This window comes from Conger conger, chromosome 9, assembly GCF_963514075.1.
Source record: "Conger conger chromosome 9, fConCon1.1, whole genome shotgun sequence".
NCBI lineage: Eukaryota > Metazoa > Chordata > Actinopteri > Anguilliformes > Congridae > Conger > Conger conger.
Window position 1 is genome coordinate 26,361,270 of NC_083768.1, and position 26,685 is coordinate 26,387,954.

A 26,685-nucleotide genomic window follows, 5' to 3' on the forward strand; every position below is an offset into this window, starting at 1 on the left:
AGCCAAATAAAAATAATCGGAGGTATAGACAATATAGCCTCTTAATACAAATCAGGGTAATCAAAAGTGACAAACCGATTACTTCATGCATCCAACTGCAATATTTGATAAAGTATTTTATTTGTACAAAATGTAAAACATTGGCTTGATATTTAATGCATCAGAATGTAGGTCCACTCTTTCAGGGTCAGGGAATGTTAATCTCACACAGGCTTCTGCATATTGGCATGAGGATGGCAATCCATGTATTTAAACACAATGCATAACCATGTACAAGTAAACATTTCAGCGAAGTGCATCAGACTTTTTTTTATTGGGTACAAATTTAAAATGGAGAAAAATAATACGTGCAAGGACGCAACCTGCAGAAATATTAATGGAAAATAAAAATCTAATGCACACATTTTACACTAAAAAAATGAGTCACACCAGTCCATGATATTAAGTTTGAATTGTATTATAAAATATCTGTTACTACTAAAAACCACTTTTAGAGAATATTACTCGTACCACATTTTTCAAAACAACATTTCTAGGTGTATCAACACTTAAAATTCATTACATTCAAAATCAGTTACAGTAACAGGCAATACTATGTGCTTTTGTATGTTCCTATTCAGGTTTTCAAGTTTGGACTTGCAATCTGTTCAGTCTATTGTTCAATGATTAGTTATTTTAGACAAAGCTGAAGTAATCTGCTCTATTGTTAATTGGGTTTCCAGTTTCCTTCTTCTCTCCCCATTTTGTAGAATGGCCAGATTTACTCTGCATGTCAGTGCTTTGTCACTCACACAGGTGTTACAGGCAGCCTGTAATGTGTGTCCAAAAACCAGGGGCTGTGCTGTGCTATAAGCTACACGGCATTACAGGACAACTAGCACCTATGAGAAGAGAGGGATATTGTTCAGTGATGGCAACTAGGAACCTGTTGGTGTCTAATGAGTATGTAAGTGGCACTCACACAATGGTTCCCAGGCTGACTCAAATCCACACTCTCCCATTGTGTCCTAGTGCCATGGACTACCTGTCATAGCCAGTTAATAATAATCTTGGCAGAGATATGCAGGCTTATAGTGTTTAGCCTGCTCTGGGGTTGAGCACCTTCACTAACAGGCACAAGGGTTGCCCAGGCTTTCCCCCAGCAATTGAGTTCAAATGGCAAATAAATGTTTTTAATCAATGTTGAGATCTAAAATAATTTCCAACTTGTGGAAATGATTTATTTCTGTCTTGTGATTAGCTGGTATTTTTCCTTTGTAAATAGGAGCCTCTCATTTTGAACTCTAAAGTGGCGAAGGGCTTCAGTCGGCCTCCCAGCAAGGCTAAGACTGAGGATCCCCACTGGATATTCTGGTGCTATTTTGTCATTAATGATAACGCAAAGGTCAATTTGAAATCCCAAAGAAAGCAAGGGCTTCCTGACTTCATTGTCCAAGTGAATCTGGATGATATATGATTGATTCTGAGGCAGGAAACATCTGGAGGAAATGGCAACTCCAGGACTCATCCAGTGACTGCGCTATGTACCCTCCCCCAAACCAAAATCTTTCTCCAAGTTTTGAATGTTCAGTTGTGCGGATAGGCCGGTTGAACCACTGCAGTCATTGCAACACCAGAGCTTCAACAGAGAAGCAAGATCAATCTCCTCACTTAAAAGCCTATCCTGCTGCCGTTTGTAGAATCTGCATGGCATCATTCAGATGTATTAAAATGCATATTTGTGCAACCAGAGACAAAAGTCTGAAACTACATGAAAACTACATGCAAGAAATATAGATCTCAATTTTACAATAAAATGAGTCAAATTCTACAGAACTGGATTAACAAAGTACTGGCAGTGGAATGCTGTATCTACTTATTAATAAAATAAGACTCAAAAACCAATTTGTCAATGCTACATTTTGTTTTGGCATTGACTCACTACTTTACTACTGTAAAAATTGGATATCCTTTGCGTTAGTTTTGCCATAGTCATATTGCTTAAAATGTGATCATATTATACTTCTCTGACATGGAAGACATTGAGTGCAATAGATGTTTTTCAAGCTTTGTACTTCTAGAGCTTTTGAATCTGAACAGTGTGTGCTGAGTAAATTCAATACAAACAGCTCATTACTCTTGGCAGTAGTAAATGGGTTTATAAATGCCACAGTGTTGACATAGAACAGGGCAGTAGATAAATAAATCTGTAAATTCCTGAGTGAGATGTAATATCAAGCAATTGTACTACTTTAAGCTTGTACTTGCTATCCATTCACCCCCTATTAGCAGTGTTTTCAGTAGCTACATTTCCATGAGAATGTAACCACACATTATTCTGAGCATATTTGCTTGTGTGCAAAATGTGTTCCATTTATTACCAATTTGTTTTTGTTGGAAAATGGTATAACATGGTTTCTTCAAGCCCCACATTGTAGTCCCATTTATTCGTATATCAGTTCACGAGAGCTGCATAAATAATGTTGCCAATGTGTGATGCACATTGGGGCCAGTTATTTCATATTTTCCCAAATTGTCCACTAGGCTAGTTGCTTACGTAAGTAGATATCAACATCGCTCTTACGTACATTTCCATTAACAAATTGCCATTCTATCCATTATTAAAGTCTCTGTAGCCAAGATCAGTTATTTTGTTCTACGCATGAGATTAGCAACATATTTATTTTGAGATGTTACAGTTCTAGTACCAGTATTCTTACATGTATAAAAGACATTCTCAGGAAAATGTGACCTTTTGGATTTGCCAACTCAGGAAAGAAATTGTATATTTTTTAAATCATACTAATAGAATTTTATAAAGGCCTTATTCCATACCTCAAAACTATTTTCCCACCTCAGGAAAAAATGATCTTTTATATTTTATATTTAATTTTTACACATTATTTTAGATAATGTTCCATAAATACGACTCAAAATATTCCACCACTACCAGATAAATATCCATCATGTCCTTGTTTAAGAATTACCATAAGTATGAATTTAATTGGAATTCCCAGACCATTGCTAATCCAAATAACGCTGTATTTTTTATATTGCTGAATATATTCAACTGATTGTGAGTGTGACAATAATATTCACTCACAAACAGCCCATTATTACCTCAATATATTTTATTATAGTAAAAATAACACATTCATCCTGTAACAGGGCTGAATCCAGTGCAACAAGGTTGCACAATTCAAAGTGAACTTAATTTAATGAATTAAATTCCCGGACAGACAAAGTGAGAGACTAAAAAAATAAATTAAAAAAAAATAAAGAAAAAGTGTGACTTCAATGTTACAGGGTTGAACAAAATGTCCAATAATGGCTGTAGCTCCAACCCATAGTACCACAATGGCAACTTTTAGAAATCTTGTTTCTTGGACTTTCTTAATAGAATGTAACAGTATAGAAGTTTAAATAAGAGTTGACAAGCTTAATCAGACATGAAAAACAGATAAAACATAAGATGAGCTTATCTCTTTTCTAACCATGTTCTTCAAAAGACTTAAACTTAATTTCCTCAAGAATGATGTCAAATGGAAGATTCCATTATTTTTACAGGTGGGGTTGAACAAAAGTGCGGGATGGCCTAAAATGCTAAAATGTAATTTTTCTTTACATTTATTTTACTGTATTTTGAACACAATGTCTTGAACTGTAATTATGAAGCGGTTTCCTCCCTGAAATATGTATAGTCTGGGCACATAAAAAGCATGTTTTCCTGAGAATGTCCCACAAATATAGAGTGTTATTTTCAGGTCTAAAAATTGTAAATGGCACTTTAAATGTTCCAATATCTCAATTGCTTACCTGAGAAGTTGCAACACCTTCCTCAGACACAACATTTGAAACCATACTAATCCCATACCCCTTTGGTCTTTGTAGTACAGTATTTAGATTTTTTCCGGTTTGTAACAGTAAAGTTTGATTGAAGTCATCATGGTAGCTCTAGGTCAGTGGGCAAAGTTATTCCTGATGCCGTTTATCCAGAGAGAAGATGTAAATGTTCAAGTGTTTACTCAGCTGTTTCACCTGAAGGTAAAGAAGTATGTAAGTAGTATAGAAGTACAGAATAATAGTCAAAGGAGATTGGTAAAACTATACAGTGTCATTTCAGTTTTGGTAACCAAAACTGTGTGTAACATGTACAGTGCATCCGGAAAGTATTCACAGCGCTTCACTTTTCCCACATTTTGTTATGTTACAGCCTTATTCCAAAATTGAATAAATTCATTTTTTTCCTCAAAATTCTACACACAACACCCCATAATGACAACATGAAAGAAGTTTTTTTGAAATGTTTGCAAATTTATTAAAAATAAAAAACTAAGAAATCACATGTACATAAGTATTCACAGCCTTTGCTCAATACTTTGTTGATGCACCTTTGGCAGCAATTACAGCCTCGAGTCTTTTTGAATGTGATGCCACAAGCTTGGCACACCTATCTTTGGGCAGTTTCGCCCATTCCTCTTTGCAGCACCTCTCAAGCTCCATCAGGTTGGATGGGGAGCGTCGGTGCACAGCCATTTTCAGATCTCTCCAGAGATGTTCAATCGGATTCAAGTTTGGGCTCTGGCTGGGCCACTCAATGACATTCACAGAGTTGTCCTGAAGCCACTCCTTTGATATCTTGGCTGTGTGCTTAGGGTCGTTGTCCTGCTGAAAGATGAACTGTTGCCCCAGTCTGAGGTCAAGAGCGCTCTGGAGCAGGTTTTCATCCAGGATGTCTCTGTACATTGCTGCATTCATCTTTCCCTCAATCCTGAATAGTCTCCCAGTTCCTGCCGCTGAAAAACAGCATGATGCTGCCACCACCATGCTTCACTGTAGGGATGGTATTGGCCAGGTGATGTGCAGTGCCTGGTTTCCTCCAAACATGACGCCTGGCATTCAGCCAAAGAGTTCAATCTTTGTCTCATCAGACCAGAGAATTTTGTTTCTCATGGTCTAAGAGTCCTTCAGGTGCCTTTTGGCAAACTCCAGGCAGGCTGCCATGTGCCTTTTACAAAGGAGTGGCTTCCGTCAGACCACTCTACCATACAGGCCTGATTGGTGGACTGCTGCAGAGATGGTTGTCCTTCTGGAAGGTTCTCCTCTCTCCACAGAGGAACGCTGGAGCTCTGACAGAGTGACCATCGGGTTCTTGGTCACCTCCCTGACTAAGGCCCTTCTCCCCCGATTGCTCAGTTTAGACGGGCGGCCAGCTCTAGGAAGAGTCCTGGTGGTTCCGAACTTCTTCCATTTATGGATGATGGAGGCCACTGTGCTCATTGGTACCTTCAAAGCAGCAATTTTTCTGTACCCTTCCCCAGATTTGTGCCTCGAGACAATCCTGTCTCGGCGGTCTACAGACAATTCCTTTGACTTCATGCTTGGTTTGTGCTCCGACATGCACTCTCAACTGTGGGACCTTATATAGACAGGTGTGTGCCTTTCCAAATCATGTCCAATCAACTCAATTTACCACAGGTGGACTCCAGTTAAGCTGGAGAAACATCTCAAGGTTGATCAGTGGAAACAGGATGCACCTGAGCTCAATTTTGAGCTTCATGGCAAAGGCTGTGAATACTTATGTACATGTGATTTCTTAGTTTTTTATTTTTAATAAATTTGCAAAAATCTCAAAAAAACTTTTTTCACGTTGTCATTCTGGGGTATTATGTGTAGAATTTGGAGGAAAAAAATGAATTTAATCAATTGTGGAATAAGGCTGTAACATAACAAAATTTGGAAAAAGTGAAGCGCTGTGAATACTTTCCGGATGCACTGTATAGATGCACAAGATGTATAACATGTATTGAAAATTGCAGCAAGAATGGTTCCATGTCTTAAGTATGTGGCTTAAGAAGAGTCTCTTATTCTCTCCAATGCTAAAATCAGAATTACTACGCACACAAAGCAACCAATAGAACCAGTTCTTTAGATGTCACAGGCTAAGATGCTTGAATAATTTGAGATAAAACTGGACAGAGTGGTTTTGGCACTCTAGGTATACTTTTAATTTTCATTTCATTTATATGGCTGCTTTTAGTGGGGTTTCTTGAACTCGTTTTTAACTATATATGGGGTGGCCTGTAGCGTAGTGGTTAAGGTAAATGACTGGGACACGCAAGGTCGGTGGTTCTAATCCCGGTGTAGCCACAATAAGATCTGCACAGCCGTTGGGCCAATAATGTTATGTAATGTAATATGTACAATTATTGCAATTATGTGCCATTTTTCTTTTATCATTACTGTTTTAACAGTTTTCTAGCATAGTGATGAACCAAGATGGGATGAACAACCCGTTTCCTGCTACATGCTGTACTGTGTAAGTATGGGAACACTCACCACACAGACCCCATAGTGAACATGAGCCCCGGTGACCAGGGAACTGTAGGCCACCAGGCAAAGGAACTCGCTCTGCACCAGAACCCCTGTAGCGACTCCGCCGCTGATTCCAGCTAATGGAAGCAGGAGCCAGTGAAACGCCTCAGTCCTTGTGTCAGTCATTTGGCAAATTATAAGTCTGCACTTTGAGAGAGAAAGAAAGTACAATGGGGAAAGGTGAGTGTTAAACTGAAGAAATACCACAGGAGCATTTCCAGTTTCCAGTTCTAGATCCTCCAGCCGGCCTCAATGTGTCTTAACATTCTGGGGTTTTTTATTTTTTTATTTCTTCCTCATAATTTATTTGACTTTGTTAATATGATAAAAACGAGTTTCATATTTAATCTACAATAATAGATTGTGATGTAGAACTGGACATAAGTAATGTGGGACAACGCCCTACACTATTCTTTTCAAGTTTCCTTGCATTGTTAAGATGCAATTAAAGTAGGGCAATGTAGAACAAATTAAAGCAGGACTGCAGTTCAGTACATTTTCAAACCTACACGGGTAAAAACAGTAAGCAAAAAGAGAAATGAATCCGTTTTGTCCAACTGACTGTGCTTCTCTGAGGAACAGATTAAACAATGCTGTGTGTTGACCATAAAGAAAGAATGTTTTTTACTGTGACGTTGGAGAAGGCCACTCCGGTCATCCAGCAGAATATTCTGGGGTTGTGGGTGACGATGTCGCTGGGTGAAGTCATGACCCATATGGTGAGGAGGATGAAGAGCAGACTGGGAGAGAGGAGGGGCAGGAGCCCTTCATAGAGTGAGTTCCTCAGGAGTGTCCCTCTCCTGTGAGCCCTGGAGACAGACACCTCTCCATCAGAGCAGCCAGGGCCAGCTGATCTATGCACTGCGGTAAACACTAGCCTACTCTGGCATCTGGTTATAGGGTTCAAGTCGGTCAATATTGGGATATTCACAGAAACGTCAAAAGTAGTGAAACGATACAGTGCTTTAGATCACATTTAGTGTGTTGTGTTCAGTTTTGGCAGCACACAATGAAAAATATCAAATCACCATTAAAAAGAAAGACAAGACCGGTCCCAAGTCCCAGAACGTGATTTAATTATTTTAAAATCGTTAAATGTGTCAATATATTACACAAAGCAATGTGAAGAAAAAAAAACAAGGGGTAAAGTCCACTTACTGTTGTAACACTTAAAATTCCTATTGGCCAAGACCATTTCTGTGTGGTATTTTCCTTTATGTAGAAGACGTATTGCCGTTAATAATTAAATCCATTGATCTGTGCAATTTATGTGCATTTCCTTGAGTATCAAGAACTGTATCACTGCATTTTGTAACGCAAAGCTTAAAATCACTTTAAGCAGTCTGTTAGATAACAGAGATGTTAGATAACGCATTGTATTACAGTGTGCAAATCCTTTAAGCTTACACTGCTAAATATCTCTACACTTCAACCCATGGAACAGTAAAGAACTTATGTGTGCAAGGGAGGATATGTAAACAAATTATTGAAAAAAGATACTGTGCATGGCATTGTGTGACCATCATAAGTAAGAACACAGCAAGATGAATGAGCGATGTTTACTCACAGATAGATGTTGTACAGTGTCTGGGGTATGGAGAGGAAGGCACTGCAGCCTGGAAAAGAGACAAACCCACAAGCTGACCACTCATACTACAAGTGAAGACTTGCATCATGAATGAGCACGCCCAGTCAATGAATGCTCACATCATCGGTGATTGTACAAGCTGTTAGTCAGCACTAATGCCTGTCATCAGCAAATGCTGGCACTTCATTTCTCAATGAAAGCAAGAAACATTGGCAGACAAGTTACCAGTTAACGGACATGTAAAAGCATGTACAAATGGTTTTAAATGATTCAAAATCTGTACTCACACAGGAAAAAAGAAAACAATCAACATGGCCAGAAAAACAAGATAGACAGTAGTGGTAGCAAAACTTTTTTTAGATGGCATTTCTTAGCAGTTCTTTGTTTTCCTCTCTTGGCCACCACACACTACCCTGGCATGAGATTCCACCCCTATAGGAAACAAAGGCCACACTGATGGGCCGGGTAATGTAATGAAATTCATATGTGCTCAGAGCAGCAGCACCCGCAGCCAGGCCAGCTGTTTCGCATTTGAGTCAACGTCACATTCACACAGTATTCTCCCTGCAAAGCGGCTCACGCCATGATTACATCTGCAGCAGAACAATCTGTTGGAATAACTACAGTGACTGTGAGGTCACACTCAGTAAATATTTTCTTGTAATGTTTGTAAGGACTGGAAAACATAAATATTTGTACGAGGTCCCAGTACACTTTTCAGTATATCTGATATATGTGTCCTGGCCTGGCTCTAGTCATCTTGCTGACATTATGAAGTTTGGCAGCAGATGTAGCTTTTTTAAAAATCATAAAACTGTTTCTTATTATTATTGTCAAATGTGCACTTAAGATACGCTTCAAGCGAGATGCCTGCTCAGGCTTAAGCCCCAGCCACGCTCAAACATAATAATCAGATTGATTCTTCTCAAACCAGGGGAGAATCAAACCAGAACATTTTATTACTAAGACTTCCCATCAACAAACTCCCTGTTCACCTTCTGTACTGTATGGCAAGCAGAGAAACAGGCTAAATGCTACAGAGGATTGAAATAATGGATAAAGAATACGCCCTGAACTAACTAACTTGATAGCCAGCTGGTTAGCAGCCACCTTAGGCTTTAGCATGCCATCTAGCTGACAGCAGTATGAGCTGAAGATCCTCTCGACCTGCTCATTACTGCTGGATTCCCTAATGCTGCCCACATGTCACTCTTCCTCATGTCACCTTGGGCTTTCAATGTAGTGTGTTTAATTTATTTTTACAACAATTATGTAATTTTTCCAAATTGGGGAGTAACCTCTGCCGAGTGCTAAGATGCTTTAGAGATTGTATATCTACATGAGTAATAAATAACAAGACAATGCATGATTTTCATATAGAGGTAATATCTTTTTTTGTGATCCCAATGATATCTTTGTTATTGGCAGTCATTCAGCGATTGGCAGGTTGCACCAAGAATGACGTCTATAGCAATAACTATAACCAATGTAAAAAACATTCCAATTTAAATGAGTTAAGGTGTTGACGCAATGTTATCAATAAAACTGAACAAAAATTATAATGGCAGTCACTGCTTTGAGAAGTGTTATAACAACTCCAAAAATAAAATCTGTCTAACCACTCACGGCTCTACCATGTTCACCAAGGAGAGTGAGCATGTGTTTGATAGGTGTGTACAGTGATAAGATGTTCTTTGGTGAAGACGCAAATGAACAATGTGTGTTCAATGGGTGATCAAGTTAATCAAGGCCTACATCAACAGTGATTTTGTCTCTTAAGCACTGTTCCACTCTACATACGGAATACAAGACCCTGTTGAATAGTAACTTCTTTCATTTAAGATATCGTTTCTAAATAGGTGTACTGCTGCATAGGCATGTATTGTAGTGACAGCATCACAAGAAGGTCATGAAAGTGCGAAGGTTAAAGATACTGATCAACACATGGACCGATGCACTGAGAGTAATGTTAGACTTACCTATGACCATGGCTATTAATACATCCGTAAAGAAATAACCAAAGAAGAAAGGCTTGTACCAGACTTCTATCCCACTTATTGCCGTCAGCAGATACACAACAATTAGCGTCTAAGAAAGGGGGGAAAAATAAACTTTAGAAAAGACAGTACTTGTCACACACAATAAGCTTCTCCTGCATCTACTGACTTACAGTAGTGACCACAAATACATATATCATATGCCATGCACTTTTTTTACAACAGAGGTAGAACATGGAAATGGCTCCTTAGAAATCTACCCTGTTCCTGGAGTCTTGTAGGTTTTTGCTTATTCCCACCAACCCTAACAAAGCACACCTCGTTCAATGATTCTGAGATCTCATTGAGCTGCTAATTAATAGACTCAAGTGTGCCAAATTAATATTTTTGATTGGCAAATTTCTTACACATTCTTAGGAAGGGGACGGGGCAAAACTCACCACTTGGCTTATGTCATACCCCCAGGGGAGGAAGAGAACTCCAGTGTTATATTTCTCCCAGTGAGAGAGGATAAAGGTGAGCAGGACGATGCACAGGGCACAGTAGAAGGTGTAGGACGAGATGCCGCTCCCTTCGACGATCCCAAATACAGAGAAGAGCGAGAGGCTGAAGAGGGAGGTAGCCCAGCTGTCCAGGCCGTGGTCAAAGAGCTCTCCCAGAGGGCTACTGGACATGGTGCGCCGAGCATGTTTACCGTCTATCGAGTCTGTGGGACAGAGCCATATCACACGCTGCATATTCAAGAACTGTTAAACACATCTGTTACTCTTCATTAGACATAAAGTGAAGTACATAAGTATTTGTACAGAGGTACAATTTCTGAGAGCAGTGAGGTGATTTGTTTAATTTAATTTCTATATATTAAAATGTTAAATTAGCGGAGGGCCCGCCACTCCCACCCTGTATGTAAATGTACTCAGAGAAACCAGGGAAGCCTAAGGAAGAAGCAAGTGCTGTGAGTGCGAAGATGCATAGTTTGTGTGACACATACTTGCGGCAGTAACGCTGGAGAGTTTGAGCGGCATGAACACAAGAGGAACAGGAGTTCAAGCACAGATGTCTTTGTTTGCAGTAACTTTACAACAATGGATGAAAGTACAAGTAATAAAGTGACCAAAAAAAGGAAACTACATCAACAACCAGAAGAAGGAAAATGTGTAAGTAGTACTGTAGTACTGTAGCGTAGTGGTTAGGGTACATGACTCGGACCCGCAAGGTCGGTGGTTCGATCCCCGGTGTAGCCACAATAAGATCCGCACAGCCGTTGGGCCCTTGAGCAAGGCTCTTAACCCTGCATTGCTCCAGGGGAGGATCTCCTGCTGAGTCTAATCAACTGTACGTCACTCTGGATAAGAGCCATGCCATTAATGTAATTAATGTAAAAGTGGAGAAAAGACCAGTTATGACAGCCAGTCACCATGGGTGGCCGCCAAATCCACCAAAGCCGAGGAAATCATAGATTGCCACTTCAGATTCTATTACATTTTGAACATATGGTGTCGTTTCTTATAATTTGTTAAAATACAAATAATTTACCTTAATTAGCACCTTTCCAACAAAATGTCACCTCTTGTCAGAGATGGTGTAAAGATAATTATTTGGTGCCATTTTTAGGGTTGTCTACTTTGTGTATAACAAAGGGGGAAAGCTACTGTAACAAAGAAAGGCTAGCTAATGCATCTATCATATTTGATACTATTCTCACAGTATTCTCATTTACTCAATTTGCTTCTACATAGTTAGGCAGGTTCTTTAACTAATCATTTTGAACACTATGAACAGTACAGAACACAGGCATATCAAAATGTTTCCTCATTCTTACCTAAAGCATAAGCTGAGAATGTAGCCAAGCCGGAAACAGTCCATACCCAGTCTGGAACATGCTGTGAACCAGGACCTGTTTATATTACAAATATATACGCTATGAATATACACTCACCGAGCACTTTATTAGGTATTTTTTAGACAGATTTTTTATACTTTGCTTGAAAAAACTTAGCTTTGACCAGTCTGGCCCTTCTGACCTCTCATTTACAAGGCGTTTTTGCTCACAGAACTTCTGCTCACTGGATGTTTTTTGTTTTTCTTGGCAATCTCTAGAGACTGTTGTGCATGAAAATCCCAGGAGATCAACAGTTTCCGAGATAATCAAACCACTCTGTATGGCACCAACAATCATTCCACGGTCACATAGATCACATTTCATCCCCATTCTGACATTTGGTCTGAAAAACAGCTGAACCTCTTGACCATGTCAGCATGCTTTTGTACATTTAGTTGCTATCATGATTGCATGATTGGCTGATTAAATACCTGCATTAACAAGCTGTTGTACAGGTCTACCTAATAAAGTTCTCACTGAGTGGAAACATGTGTGTGTGTGTGTGTGTGTGTGTGTGTGTGTGTGTGTGTTGCGTATGCATGTACACATACTGCATATCGCATACAACTTGATATGTATCGATGAAATGGCCATATCTCAGGTCACATTAATGACATTATGTTTTGAAGATATGAATGCATGATAAATGTTATAGTGGCACATAGTATATCCTTTAGCAATGCCCTACATACAGCATACTGGAATAGGCACTCAGAAGATTAGTATTCAAATGTTGATCCTTATTGATAAAAAATAATTAAAACACTACTCATACCAAATGCTTTACCTGATGCTGTGTAATTCCAGTCATAAAATGACAGCAGGAAGTAGTTTATTAAAATAAGTAAAAAACCAGTAAATGTTAATAAATTTGGAGCAATCCACAGGGGCACTACCTGAAAAGAAGAAAATATGAGCTTGTCAGTTATTTAATGCCCTTAACGTGTGATTTTACTGATGAAACACTGAAAAATATACCAGTGATAACTGCATTCTATGCCATCCAGGTAGCTATTTAGCAAGCTAGTCGATTTCCTGTGACTGGAAATACTTTTACAACAGTCAGCCCTGTTATTATGCTTCTGCACTATAGCAGAGACAGATACTGTTAATACTTAATACCTTGACTGCACTGACGAAGCTACAGCTATAAGGTTGTAGAACCTGGTTGCGGCCCATTATAAACACTGAAAGCTGCTTATGCAGCATACAGTACAGCTGTGTCCCAATGAAATAATGCTGCCTGCTTACATCTGTAGGCTCTATTCTTGGACCAAGACAGTTGTTCAGTAATTTGCAGAAGTACAGCTTATTACAGAAAATTATTTATTTAGTATGCTTTATTATAAAGGGACTGCAGCATGACCTGCCATACATTTATCATAACTACAGCTATAAATACATTGGATACAGAATCAGTAAAGTAAAGTACAATATGGTTTCAATTAGATAAATGGTCACTGAAATAATTGTATTGGGTGTCCCCCTGTAGCTGACTGCACTAAATTTAGCTATATATAATTTGTCAAAAATTGACGAATACAGTGCTGTCCAAAACTATGGGAACAGTAGAGTGAAATGTGTTAAATGTATCAACTTGAAACTAAATCAGAGGAATAAAGTCTAAAATTTGGTTGCATAGCCCTTAAATGCAATAACTGCATCAAGTCTACAGCCCATGGACATCACTAATCATTTGGCATCTTCTACAGAAATACCTTTCCAGGCCTTTACTGCAGCCACTTTCAGCAGATCTTTGTTTCAGGGGTTTACTCAAACCACCCCGCTATTGCCCTTACAGTGCTAAGCCATACGTTTAGCCATTTCTGTACTTTTTTGTACCCATTACCAGACTTGTGGTGGTCAGTAGCCATCTGTCTCATCTGAATTGAAAGTTCTTTAGCTTTTCCCATGCTGATGGATGACAAAGGGATTTAGCATGCTTACTTCATTTTTATACAATAGTGAAATCAAAAGTGATGGAATGATGCATCTGAGCTGCAAGGCTGCGACTGACTAAATTAAGTAAAATTGTATTGCCAATTGTACTGACTTTATTTCCAATCATTGGTTTTCACCTATGGCTTTCAGAAAAAAAAAACTTAATTAAAGATTACTTAATACAAGACACTGAAAAATTTGAATAAATGTATTGAAATAAAAGTACATATTGCATATACATAAGTTTCCTATATGTTTGAGTATAAAATATATTGATTATTATCTGTTTTGATCACTAAATACAACCTTTTTTCTATCAAGGGTGCCAATAATTCTGGGGCCGATTGTATGTATAGTATCTACAGTACGTTGTAGAAAAGGAAAAAATACAAGACAATGACTAGAGTAAATCATTAACCAACAGTGTGATCTGACAATTTCCTTAAACAGAAACAGTTTAAACAGTTTTGTAAAATATGATATTCTGTAAATTCAGATAAGGTTCTGGTCACTGAATGATTATTGTCGTTTCCATTGGGAAATTACATTTTCAGATTCAAAATGGCCTGCCCCTAATTACATTTTTTGTATTAATGTATTTCTTTGTACTAATATAATTAAGCCTCAAAAAATAACCCAGACAGCAAACAACTCCAGGCCGGATCTTCCTTGATTCTGGCCCAAGGCTGGCACAGATCTGGTCCGGAGTCACTTGCTATCAAGGAAGCCATTTGGTCCTGTGAACTCCAAATATTAAAATGTCAAGACTGTACAATATTTTCTGTTGCAGAGCACTGGTTCTATCTTAAACTTAAAAGTTTAAACATACATTCTATTTTAGGATATGGATAAGCATAGCTTGTGGTCATAAATCATGAACAGGCCCATGAACTGACCTTTTAGACTGAGTGACTGAGTAACTGAGACTGAGTGAATTCTGCATGTGCCGAACTCAATGTGTGAACATGACACCTTGTGATACAGCAAAAACATTGTGCTTAAAATACAGTAGAGTTCAAAAACATAAGTCAACCCACCTTCACAATCCTGTTCCACAGATGCTGCATAACATACACTGATAGCGGATTGGTATCCACTGCATTGTACTGCAATGAAACAAACGTGAAATGAATATTGTTCCGTGATGCTACAACAGCTGCCATTACCTCAGCAAGCAGGCTATCTCGTGGTTCACCCATACTAAAGTGAGAGATTTCAGTGTGGCTATGGGGACCAGGGTTCAGTGTGGAATCTTGCCCATGCCAGTAGACAGCTTAAGGGTGGTCCCTGTCTCACAGCACAAACCTGCAGTCTGCCAATACCAGTTACTGTATGTCAGTCCAATCCTCTGACATGGCCATCACATAACTGTGAAGCTCAGTACATGTTGGCTTCAGAGTGAAATGGCCAGTATATACAGTTAGAAAAAATCTAAAGAATAGTGGGATAAAAAATGTAAACAAAAATGTAAACAAAAATGCAAGCAGGTGTACACCTAGGTTCATTTTTATTTAAAGGCAGTGGTCTGCCTCTATTTTCCACTTTCTTTAGTCTACATTTTTTAAATGGGAAGATTGAAAGGCTGATTGTAATAAAAAAACAATGTATAAATATACCTAAACCATAACTTCTGTTTGCTAAGCATCTGTGTAGCGTGTGCAAGATAATCCAACTTGTTCAGCTAACTCATCAAGTGTTTTTCCCCAGTTGTTCAGCTAACTCATATAAAGTGGCACAGAACAGGATCGGAACAGTTGTCAGGCTATACATTGCATATAAAGTAGGCTACTGCTCCACGGCACTATAGTCTACAGTTAGAAGCATAAAGGTGATAGACGTGCGCCGAGTCTGAGCATAAAAATAGTCTATTAATCAAATCAAATAAAGATTGCTACATTTCTCGCAATATTAGCCTATCTAAAATCCATAGTTCAGTTGTTAAACTTTACATTTTAAAGCTTTAACACAGTGAAAGCGACGTGACACGTTTACGTATGGATACGGATCATGAGCCCACTAGAAAACATGGGTCATTGTAGCCTACTCATTAAATTGAAATTGGAATTAGATGTCTCACACTTATAATGTTAATTCTAAATAGTCTATTGCCAAAACGTGAAATACGCGATTATTTACCGCCATATAAAATTCTGCCATCTTTACTGAAATAATACAAGCGAGCCTAGCAACTATTACAGCCCGAGCATCTCGAATTAATTGCTTAAAAAACAGCAGCTTGGTGGCTAACACATCCTGACACCAGACGTCCATGTCACCATCATCTCCGGATCTGATGGCGAATGACTACTTGTAGCTAATGGTTTCCATATAGTACACGATTCTTTATTATTAATATTATTTATTTTTTACAATTATACTTGTGGTTTGAATGCAAATGCATCAGGCGTTTTCTAGCGGCTTACATTTACCCCTGCGTTAAATTGCTGTAGGCTACATAGCACCAATTATCGCAGCAATTGCAAGCAAATATCATTTTAGGCACATGCGGCAGCACTGTCATACAAAATGCACCCTCGAATACGTGTTGTTGAAGTTCGAAATATTTACCTTGTATTTGTCGAAGCCAGCAAGTTGCTGCGACGTAACATAATTGTAGTTAAACATATTTCAAGTGCTTGTGCTTGCCAGTTTTCTCAGACAGTCGCCTGTGTTTTCCCGATGTTGGTGGGGCGTGACAAGGACCGCATTCAGGATTTCATCTGCCTGAATCACCACAACAGCAACTATCAACTTGAGCATCGTCTACGTCACTTCCTGACTGGGAACCAGGTGGAGAAGAGTCCATTGAGCTGTTAGTGGAAGAACTTGAATTTCCCGATTTTTAAAAGTTAGCTAGGCGTTGTAGCCGTTGAATTACTGCCTCTACTACAAACTGAAAAATCTCGTTCAAATGTCGTTTGCGAGGGGTAGTGTAGCGCGTAGCAATAGCCTAAATATGTCACTGGTGAATGTTCTAGCCCATGTAATGATGTAATGGTTTTCATTTCAAGTCAAAATTATACGTGCTTGTCAATTGTTTTAAATTTTTAATACCATAACATCGGACCTATAGTGGGCCCAGAATTACAGGCATAATAAAAATGGAGAAAAAGGCTGCGTATAATAAACAACATCGATAATGATCTATATTTTATGTTCAAACATAAGGGGAAACTATATACTTTTGTTTTAATAGCTACATTTACTCTCATGTGTCAATGTATTTATTTAGTAAACTTTTTTTTCTCCAGAAAACCACAGGTGCCAAAATGATTGGCACCCCTAACAATTATTGTAAATAAAATCAAACGAAGTTAAATTGGCAATATTGGCAATGCAATCTCAGTCTCGGAACTATATTGTGTCATTCCATCACTTTATATTTCACTAGAGTATAAAAATCCTTTTGTCAACCATCAGCATGGGAAAAGCCAAATGGTAATTTACAGATGGTAATGGTCAATGGTAATTTACAGATGGTAATTTACCATCACAATCGTCGGGTATTGGGTACAAAACATACATAAACAGTTAAATATACCACTTAGCACTGTAAGTGCAATAAAAAAAATATGAAATGGTTGCAAACTTGCGAGGAAGAGGATGCAAGTGCATACTATCCCCACTGACAGTAAGGAAGATGGTGAGGGAGGCCATAGGTAACCCAATCCATGCAGTTCAATAAAGTGCACTACTTCACGCATGTTGGAAAATAAAGCTTATGTCAATAATTGCATTATTTCTTTGTTTACAGCACTTCTTGTGAAGATTTATCAGGGGTGCCAATAAATCTGAAGCCCACTGTATGTATGAGACTTAATGACATTAATATTTCATATTAAATATTTTCTTAATGAGACATCCAGCAGGTTGCTTTATATTTTCAAACCTGGGCAGATAATTCCCTTACTACTGCAGGTTGTTTCAACACATTTTGCTTGTGATGAGAAAATAACTTTTCTGAAATAATTGAATTAAATAATACTAGATTGAAAATAATATTGAACATGGTCAGAATGTTTCATTTCAATTTCAGTTTTCAAAACATAAACCATGCAAAAACCATAATCTTTTTGAACATCAGCACGAGTTAAAACTGCACAAATTTAAATCATGTGACAAAGAACATGGAGAAGGTATGTCCATATCACTAGCTCTTTTCCATATGGAACCCCTTCTTATTTAAAGGACTACTTTCTCTCCGATGCTTTGAAAGTGGCAGATGTTGCAGTTTTGAGACCATAACATTTGTGGTAATTGCCAAAGATCTGTTGTGAGGGGGGGGGGGAACACTGTAAAAAATATATATCCTGTAAAATAGTCACAATTCAGCATTTATATATGGCAGGTATTCTTTGGATCAAATTAGAAATTCTTCCAATCGTCCCTCATCCCACCTTAGACACTTGATAGAATCAAAACAACATTTTTAATTGCACCATAACAGTCTGCGCTGGATTAGATATTGAACACCCCAGATGAAACAGATACGGTTATATCTAAGACATATAAAATAATATTCGAAAATCTAAATGGGAAAATGAACTAGGTGAAAGAATTGTTCAGCAAGACTGGATGTACATTTGTTCAAGGACATTTCAGTTTTATAACTCTAGACATCAATTCAAAATGCTACACAACATGTATTTCACACCTGAGAAACTGAATAAATACATTTATTTTACCTAAACTTTCTGTTAGAGACTTAAAGGTTCCATTTTCATATGTTTTTTAATTGTCCCAAAATGATCCCTTATTGTCAAGAGGTACTTTCAAGATTTCTATTCCATATCTTACACTGTTATGTTTAATTGGGGCAGTTATTTCTGATCAATGTAACAGATATTAGAAAAAGTATACTTTATATCTTTAAACACCCTTTAGAGGTGTGGACCTTCACAGTGATTTCATTAATGATTCAGTAGTCGGCGAGTCGATTCAAGGACAATTGTATTTTTTTGTAACAATTTGATTTGGTTCTGTAAACCACAATTAGATTCAGTAATTTCTAACCAAAATGTTCATGTAACATTTGTTTAGATCATCCACACACAAAATACCTATAGCTTCACTGTTTAGTTGTTTTTACAATCCTTTAATATTGCAGTAAAAATACTTCATACATGTTTCAACATAATTCTTTTTGTGGCTCTACATAAAGGGAACAGTGGAGCAGTAGAAGAGAGTGGAACCGTTGAACAAAATCTGAATAAAAACAATGATAACATAGGTTTGTTTTACAGTTTTTTTACAATTGCCAACAAGCATTTTTTGATACCAAGTTGAATTTTTCAGAACTTGTCACACAGTTAGCACAACAGCACCAAAACTGTGAATTAACATTTAATTGCTTTTACAAAAGCAATCAATCATGCTCAAACACCAAAAACCGTACATTTCTACTGGTCAATTGCACACACTATTTCAAAAGTGATTATAGTTTTCATAATAATTATAGAAACAAATAACATATGCTACAAATGTCTTTTCATTCATTACAATGCATTGACCTCTCAATGAATACAACTACTCAAAATGGTAAGTAACTGTAACATTACTTCTTATGCATAGTTTTATGGAAACTGAGTACTGTAATAACATTCCATGTTTAGATCATGAATGTTTTAGGATAAAGAAATCGATTGTCGGCATCCAACATCCATCCTCTATGTTGAATGGCACCACAAATCTGTACTCTCCCTCTCCCCCTCCATCATCCAGCCATTTGTTTGTATTTTGTCCTGGGTCCATCTTGAACAATATCATCATTGCAAAGATTACATTGAAATTCCCTCAACACCTGGGCAGGTCTCCAACTGAATCAGGTATGATTGTTCAATTTAATATCAAATTCACAATCAGAACCACCTGCATCAACTTTTATCAGTAATGTGTGTACTTCATTTTTAAATGCTAATACTTTGATGTTAAGTTCTGTCAACGTGAACAAGTGATTTGGTCCAGCGAACAAATGCTTTTTGATTTATTTATATTGTACCCAAGCAATTGAAAAAAGTGTTTAGAGTTGTTAAATGTGTATTTTTATTATCCGAGTTTTGTGTCTACAGTGGGCAGCACGGATCTCAAGTCAAAAATAATGGTTATGAATTTAGTACCAAAGTCATTGTAAAATCCTGTTTTTAACAGCATAAATCCCAATGTTTTATGGGATAGCCATTAGCCAATTTTACAGTCCTGGTGGAATACAGCCAATTAATGTTAGAGAAGCACATCTACATACAGTAATGTCATGTAGAGCTTGTCTCTGGCAACAGCATGTGAGGGTCAGTGTGGACTACAACATTTACTACAATTTTTTCAGTACTGTATTTTGCTCTCTGTTTTGTTGTATGTAATCGCAGTTGGTTTGCTTAATATTGTTTTTGTTATACCTTTCTCTCGTTTTTATAAATCCTGATTCTAAATTAAAATAAAGTTGACCTCCTAAGAGGAGAAGGTGGCGGCAGGATCGTGCGATTGCAGTTTCCGTTGTTTGAGCTTTATTCAGTCTGCCATTGGCTTGCTCATAACTCTTCATTATTTATAGCAAGGCTACCTATGTAACTAGATTATGTCCCTGAATGGTTATATAGAATTTGTGATATTGGATATTTTTAATAGAATAAAGTTGTATCTGTAGTGAAACATCTCTCTCATATTTCTCTACACATACACAATTACCCTTCTCACGAGGCGGTCACTACATATCCCATTAGGCATCATATTTTTACGTTAACTTCCTGAAATTCTGGCCAATAGTCGGCCTTTAGACAACCGCCGCGCCAAACAGAAAGAGAACACATGAGAATGTTTCAGCAAAACGAACTGTAACTAGCTACGAAGTATTGGAACAGTATAACCCATACGCTATCTTGCTAGCTAGGTAGTTAATGTTAACTACTTGTAAATAAAACTACACTGTCATATATTTAGTAGTTGCACGAAGCTAGCAAGCATGTATAATTTTACAAAGGTAAGTTGCTGCCAACAAGTCTGTAGTGCATGGCTAGCTAGTTATAGCTAGCTACTACGCTTGGCAACGTCAGCAAACTTAGTTAGCATACAGTAAAGAACCTAGTACCTAGTAGTTTGAGCTGTGTAACGTTAAGTTCGCTGTCACCTACGATGTGCTTCATACCTAACGTGAGCAAATTCCTTGGTACCTAGCTGCTAACTTTAGAGCTACACAATTCTTGCATTAGCTAGCTCTATGTTAGTTTGTAGCTAAATTAACAGTAGCACAGCTGGCTAGTGTTGTTTCTATCTTGCTATTATAACAAACGAATCGGTTCCAAACTTCAAAGTTAGATTCGTAACGCCAGCTAGAAAACTTGTTATATTATTATCTGCAGAAAACTGTAGTAACATTAGACAACAACTAGAACGTTGAATATTTAAAACGGATGGTTATCAAGCTACCTAACTTGACTTGGAATATTATCTTTTCTCTTGAGTTAAAACTGTACATATTTAAATCATGAACAAACACGATTGTTTTCTTTATTGCAGCGTAAAAGAAATTCAAAAGATAGTCGGTGTTTTTTCTTTCCTGATGATATCAAGAATGGCTTTAACAAAAGGAAACCTGTTGTGGGCAGAAGTAAGCCTTCCTCTGCAGTCAAGTCCTGGGAAAGACGTGGAGAAGGTTTCTTAGGCACCCCGGCAGCACAGGTAGCACACACGCTTAGAGCTGTATGGCGTTGTGTTTTTAAAATTATGTATTTCTTTTCCAATTCTTTCAACTACATTCAAGTGCAGGTGAATGTTCTTGGCTATGCAGCATATGCCTAAATTACTTACCCAGGTTTAACGCTAAATAAACCTTGAATTTTCATAATAGACCTCAGAATAATGTTGTAGTTTGCATACATATAATTAGAAATAATTCGATATTTTCAAAGTATTCCCTGCCAAATAATAATAATATGCCGTTATCAAGTTATTTTGTACTGTGTGCCCTTCAGCAAAAATAAAAATGCTGTTATCCAATTTACATATACTTTGTGATTTTACTGCACATCATTTGCATTCCTTTTTTTGCCCTCTCTGCCCTACCCAACTCAGGTTGATTTTGTACCAACATGAATTACAAATACACACAGTTAATTGCAAAACAAGTAAAACAAATATATGCAAAACACGTTGCTTTTGAATGACTACCATACATTTCAGTGCCAAAAGACTTACTGTGTGTGTAGAATGTGTTGGTGCATACGTTATTCCTTTACTCACTGCTGCCCTCTGTGAGACTCCATCCTTGAAGGGTAACCAAGCAACTTTTTGTGTTTCAGAAACCTTCGTCAACGAAAAATGTAATTGCTGCAAGGCAGTTGGTACCATCTTCACCCGATCCAGGTACAGAAAACTGAGATTTTATGCAACTTAAAAAAATCTATATTTTTTGTCAAATTCATGCTAAAGTTACAATAAAACTTAGCTTGCACAATTTTGATTGTGACTTAATTGATGCTCTCCTCTGTACAGTGAAGGGAAGTTTGGCATGTGAGGTGGACATTGTGTGGAACTCCAGCGAGAGTGAGATGTCTGACAATGAGATGCCTCAACCCAGTACATCCACAGAGGGCCGTGGTGGGCCTGGAAAAGAACTGGTCCAGAACTCCTACAGGAGATACCTGGGCTTGTTCAGCTCGGTGTCTTCCCCCCAAGAAGGTCAGTAAAGGCTCTCACCCTATTCCGTGTCAGTTGTGCTCTTACCGTCAAAATGGTTGGTCATGTCTGTGTGCCATTATGCTTGCTTGTAGTTAGCTAGTGGCAGGTTGTCCTGAGAAGTGTCAATGCCTGTTGATGCAGTACGGAGAGCTGCCCAGCTTCTAGCCACTAGTTTGAAAGAATTTCACAAAGCCACCCACAGCACGTATTGAACTTTGCCCTACCCAGTATGGCGGATGTGCTAAAAACTCATGTCAATTAATCTTATGAACAGCCAACTTAAATATTTATTCAATATAAAATAACTTATTTCTTATACAGTTCTTGGTAATCTGCCCTATAGTGGATACTGATACAGATACAGATACAGATGAATGAATATCCAGAAATGATGTTCTGTTGCTGTGACATCTAGCTGCAGCGTTCAGAACAGAATGCCTCCTCAATTTGGGTGAGCCCCACAGTGTCGGATCTCATCCAGGCTGTGCTGGTGTCAGCTCTTGCCAGTAGCTCCATAGGGTGATGGAAGGGTTCAAGTCAGTTAGGGCTCTATAGTGACCCTCACTAGTCAATTGGGCACCTGTGGACTGCATGCAAAAGCCACATATGAAAGCAGTGAACCATTCTCTCAAAATGGCATTGGGGATTGTGCGCGTAAATGTGACTGCAAATAGCTTTTGGACATTCAAAGTTTGGATGGAAATTGGTCATGTTCAGCCTCATGTTGGCACCATTTTTTATATGAAACAAATTATAGTAATGTGTTTTGTAATTTGTGAAAATTGTATTGTGTATATTTTTCTTTAGAGGAGGTTCATAAGATCGACTGGGACAGTGATCTGACTGATGATGGGGAAGAGATGGACAGTTTGGCTGAAATCTCAGACTCTGGTTCTTCTTCCAAGGAAAAAAAGCAATCACCAAAAGTAATTTTGGTAAGTAAAGAGTGGGACTTAAGTCATCTGTTCATTGCCTTTATTAGATCAGAGGATATGGTATGTATTTTGCAGCTCGACCGAGGCACTGTCCTGGTTTTCTTCTCTCATGGTTTACGATATATCCAGCGTTGCATAGTGTACTGCCAGGTCAGCTTTGTTTATTTTATTTTGTAAATACAGCTCTGAATGCGCTCTTCACACTGATGTTACTACGTTTAGCTCGTTTATTTGTGCCTGTTGCCCCCTTGTGGACATAATGGTGAGTTACGTGAAGGGTGGGAATTGCCTGCGATATGGCACGCGAGTTGGCTGGCTTGTCTTGAAAACACGATGGCTAGCGGCATATTGCTTATTGTGGTTTTCATTTTATCCCAAAATGCAGAACAATAAATTAAAAAAAGTCCATAAATATGCACAATCAAACTAATACAACCTGTGTCTCTGAACAGCAACTTGAAAAGATAAAAAGAAGCCATCGTTTATAATAAGCGGACTTGATAACATTGCTGTGAAGCCAGAAAGGATTGTTTGGTTATAATGGCATTCCTCTAATTCGGTAGCCTATGTTTAATGTGTTTTCAATGATAGGAATGATAGGATTTACAATGGTCTTCTAACAATGTTTTAACACAAAAAATCTTACCTATTGTGCCTTTAACATGGCATTATTACTTGCTTTTGAATATGCTAAAAAGAACCAGAAATTGTGTAGATTAGCATATTGGATCAATAACCGAGCGCAGTGGTGCTTTCTGTTATATTGTTGAGATTGTTGCACGCCCCTTAACATAAGCTATACTTGGCTTTCCATACATGGCAAGTATTTTTGAATGATTCATCCAAAAAACATATTTCAGATTTTCTTGTAGTTTGTTGCACATTTAAGGGTACATTGTACAAGGGTACAAGTTGCACATTGTTATTAGTACAAATTGTTAGTGTCAGACTTGCACATTTTCAGCATACCCTTTGTGCAAAGCAGGTCCACTTTCATTCCCGTATGAAATATATTTTCCTTCCAACCTACTATACCTTGGTAAGAAAGATCCGTATTTATGTATTCATTTGCCAATGAACCCCCAAAAAAAATTCATACAAAAAGTAATTTGGCTTACTTGGATCTTTGCCGGATTTTCTCACAGCCATTTTTATGATCTTGTACCACTAGATGGAGCCAATATTCAATATTTTAATACAGGGACCGTGTATACATTTTGGATTGGGTTACTGACAATGTACCGCTTTGGGCAGTCATTCCTATTCTACTATTTTTCTTTTCACAAAAACAAAATGCAAAAGAACCAGGTGCAACTAACATTGGGTGATGACTTTAAAATTATGTTGTGCTCCTGGTTCATCTCTATAACTATAACCAGAAAAAATACATTGAGTAGAGTGCAGACCTTTGCCAATACAGACAATCTAACCTTGCATGAATGTGCCAATCCAGCCTTTACTTTTCCAGACATGTTTGACTTGATGGTAGTGCTCGAGGAAAGGTCATGTTGTCAACACAATCAATCATTTACCTCCTCCTGTGAACGTCTTGCAATCAGTCTTACTTTTTGAGATGTCGATCACAAATTGATTGTTTGGCCTGATGGTGGTGCTAGAGGAAAGGTCATGGGGTCACCAAAGGCAATTGGTTTCTTCGTTTTGGGAACATGAATGTACAATGCAAATTTCATGGCAGTACAGGCATTACTTTCATATGTATGTCATCGATGGACAGACAGGCAGACTTCATTACGTAACATCCGTGGTGGAGGTAAAAGGGGACTGTCGCTAAGGCTGTTAACTAGGTGTTCTGAGACACATACTTGGACTGGATGTCTCCAGGAAATGAGTATAACTGTCAGCCATGAGTAGTATTTTCAGTTTGTGACTATAAGCCCTCAGGTCATGAGGTGCTTCTACATGACTAACACCCACTTTGAACCTAGCTTTGATTATTTGTAGCATTGCAGAACGGAATTATATGTAAAACTATATTACTATTTAGGAGTTTGTACATTTCACTTATTTGTTGGTCGATGTTACACCAACAAGTGAAACAAGCATTCTGACTTTCCTAGCAGAAAATGAGTTTAATTTTGAAGATTTGACTAACATAAATCCTTGACCAAGTAACAAGCCAACCGGCTCCATATGTTTTTTAATGAAATACTGTACACTCTCAATAATGCACACCATCTATCCGCAAACAGAGCTGACCGTGAATTGTTGCAGTTGCTTTATGGAAGGAGATCATTTTGTGGTTATCTCCACATCCTTTTAAGGTCCCTGTGCAGACTGCGGCTTTGCGGTATTCCCAGTCCCAGTTATTATTTGGGGTGTAGGGATTGGATCACAAAGCTCTTCGCTGCTCTTAGAACTGGAGCGTTAGCTCGATGCGCCACCCAAGAGCCCGCGCTGCATGTTTTCAGTAAAGTGAATGTGCAGATGTAGAAATCTAGATTTGAGGTAACCCTTTCAATTGCCCAGCGTGAACTCAGCGACTTAAGCTCACAGAGGGCTGAAACTGGCAAACATCCTGCCCATTTGGTTTCTCTCAAATCCATAAAATCTGAATGACCTAATACCTTCTCCATCTTGATATTCATTGCATTTGTGACAGATACGGTATGTTGAACTGTTGGAAACAAATTGACGTACTTATTAACATTTCCTGAGGTTGATGGCTGATACCTCTTACTCACAATCTAATAGCTTTCAGTTTAGTTTCTATCAGCTTTTTTCCTCTAGTGACCAGTCTCAAAACACCTGTACTATAAAACCTACAGGCATTACGCTAATGAATGCTGATACATAATTGGAGGGCTTACTGAGCACATATACTATATTTTCTCTGACGTCTAAATCCACTTAATTTAAAGTAGCGCTTCACGAAAACAGGCCAACCCCTTGGAAAATGAAACCTGTTAAAGTTAGACTCGTGGCACTTGACGTGAGTAATCGGCTGTCTGTCTGTGACATCTCTACCATTGTGCTTGTATGTACGTGGTTAAGGAAGTCAGTTTACGGTATGAGTCAGACAGGCAGGTCACCTGGCGTCACTCACGTAAATCCCGCCCACTGTATTTGTCAAAGGCAAGGCTGGCATGAGAACGCTTGTAGAGATTAAATGTGACATGTGCTTCAAGAACAAAGGTCACGTTTCATACAGTATGTTTGAATTATCAGGAGATGTGTCACTTGGACTGCACTGTCAATTCATTCCGAAATTTGTCTGGTTTTCAGTAGCCAAATTCAGTCATGATTAATGACTCATAATATTAACTACATCCAGGAAATCATATAGGAACAAGTGTTGAT

The 26,685-nt window shown here is 38.2% G+C and overlaps 2 protein-coding genes across 5 annotated transcripts in view; one reads left to right on the forward strand and one right to left on the reverse strand.

Annotated features, from left to right (window-relative positions):
• Positions 1–96: 96 nt before the first annotated feature.
• On the reverse strand, positions 97–16,483 carry LOC133136324 (ethanolaminephosphotransferase 1-like). Of its 2 annotated transcripts, XM_061253689.1 has the most exons (11): positions 16,331–16,395; positions 14,800–14,868; positions 13,671–14,499; positions 12,609–12,713; positions 11,762–11,836; positions 10,380–10,645; positions 9,922–10,030; positions 7,922–7,970; positions 6,983–7,163; positions 6,319–6,501; positions 97–4,017 (listed from the first exon to the last, which is right to left on the reverse strand). In XM_061253689.1, the coding sequence occupies exons 3-11, from the start codon at positions 13,732–13,734 to the stop codon at positions 3,952–3,954; spliced, it is 1,098 nt and encodes a 365-aa protein (XP_061109673.1). In that variant the 5' UTR covers positions 13,735–14,499; positions 14,800–14,868; positions 16,331–16,395; the 3' UTR covers positions 97–3,951. The 2 variants fall into 2 exon arrangements, with proteins under 2 accessions (XP_061109673.1, XP_061109672.1); XM_061253688.1 differs by lacking the exon at positions 13,671–14,499 and having other exon boundaries at positions 12,609–12,717; positions 16,331–16,483.
• Positions 16,484–20,533: 4,050 nt separating this feature from the next.
• spidr (scaffold protein involved in DNA repair) overlaps positions 20,534–26,685 on the forward strand; it is a 68,756-nt gene continuing 62,604 nt past the window's right edge. For 2 of the 3 annotated variants that reach the window (XM_061255406.1, XM_061255409.1), the window contains exons 1-5: positions 20,534–20,735; positions 21,272–21,433; positions 22,054–22,117; positions 22,247–22,432; positions 23,240–23,367. In XM_061255406.1, the coding sequence (XP_061111390.1) occupies positions 20,718–20,735; positions 21,272–21,433; positions 22,054–22,117; positions 22,247–22,432; positions 23,240–23,367 (558 nt within the window). In that variant the 5' untranslated portion in view covers positions 20,534–20,717. Of the gene's footprint in view, positions 20,736–20,770; positions 20,906–21,271; positions 21,434–22,053; positions 22,118–22,246; positions 22,433–23,239; positions 23,368–26,685 lie in introns of those variants that run through there. The other variant, XM_061255407.1, reaches the window with a different exon arrangement.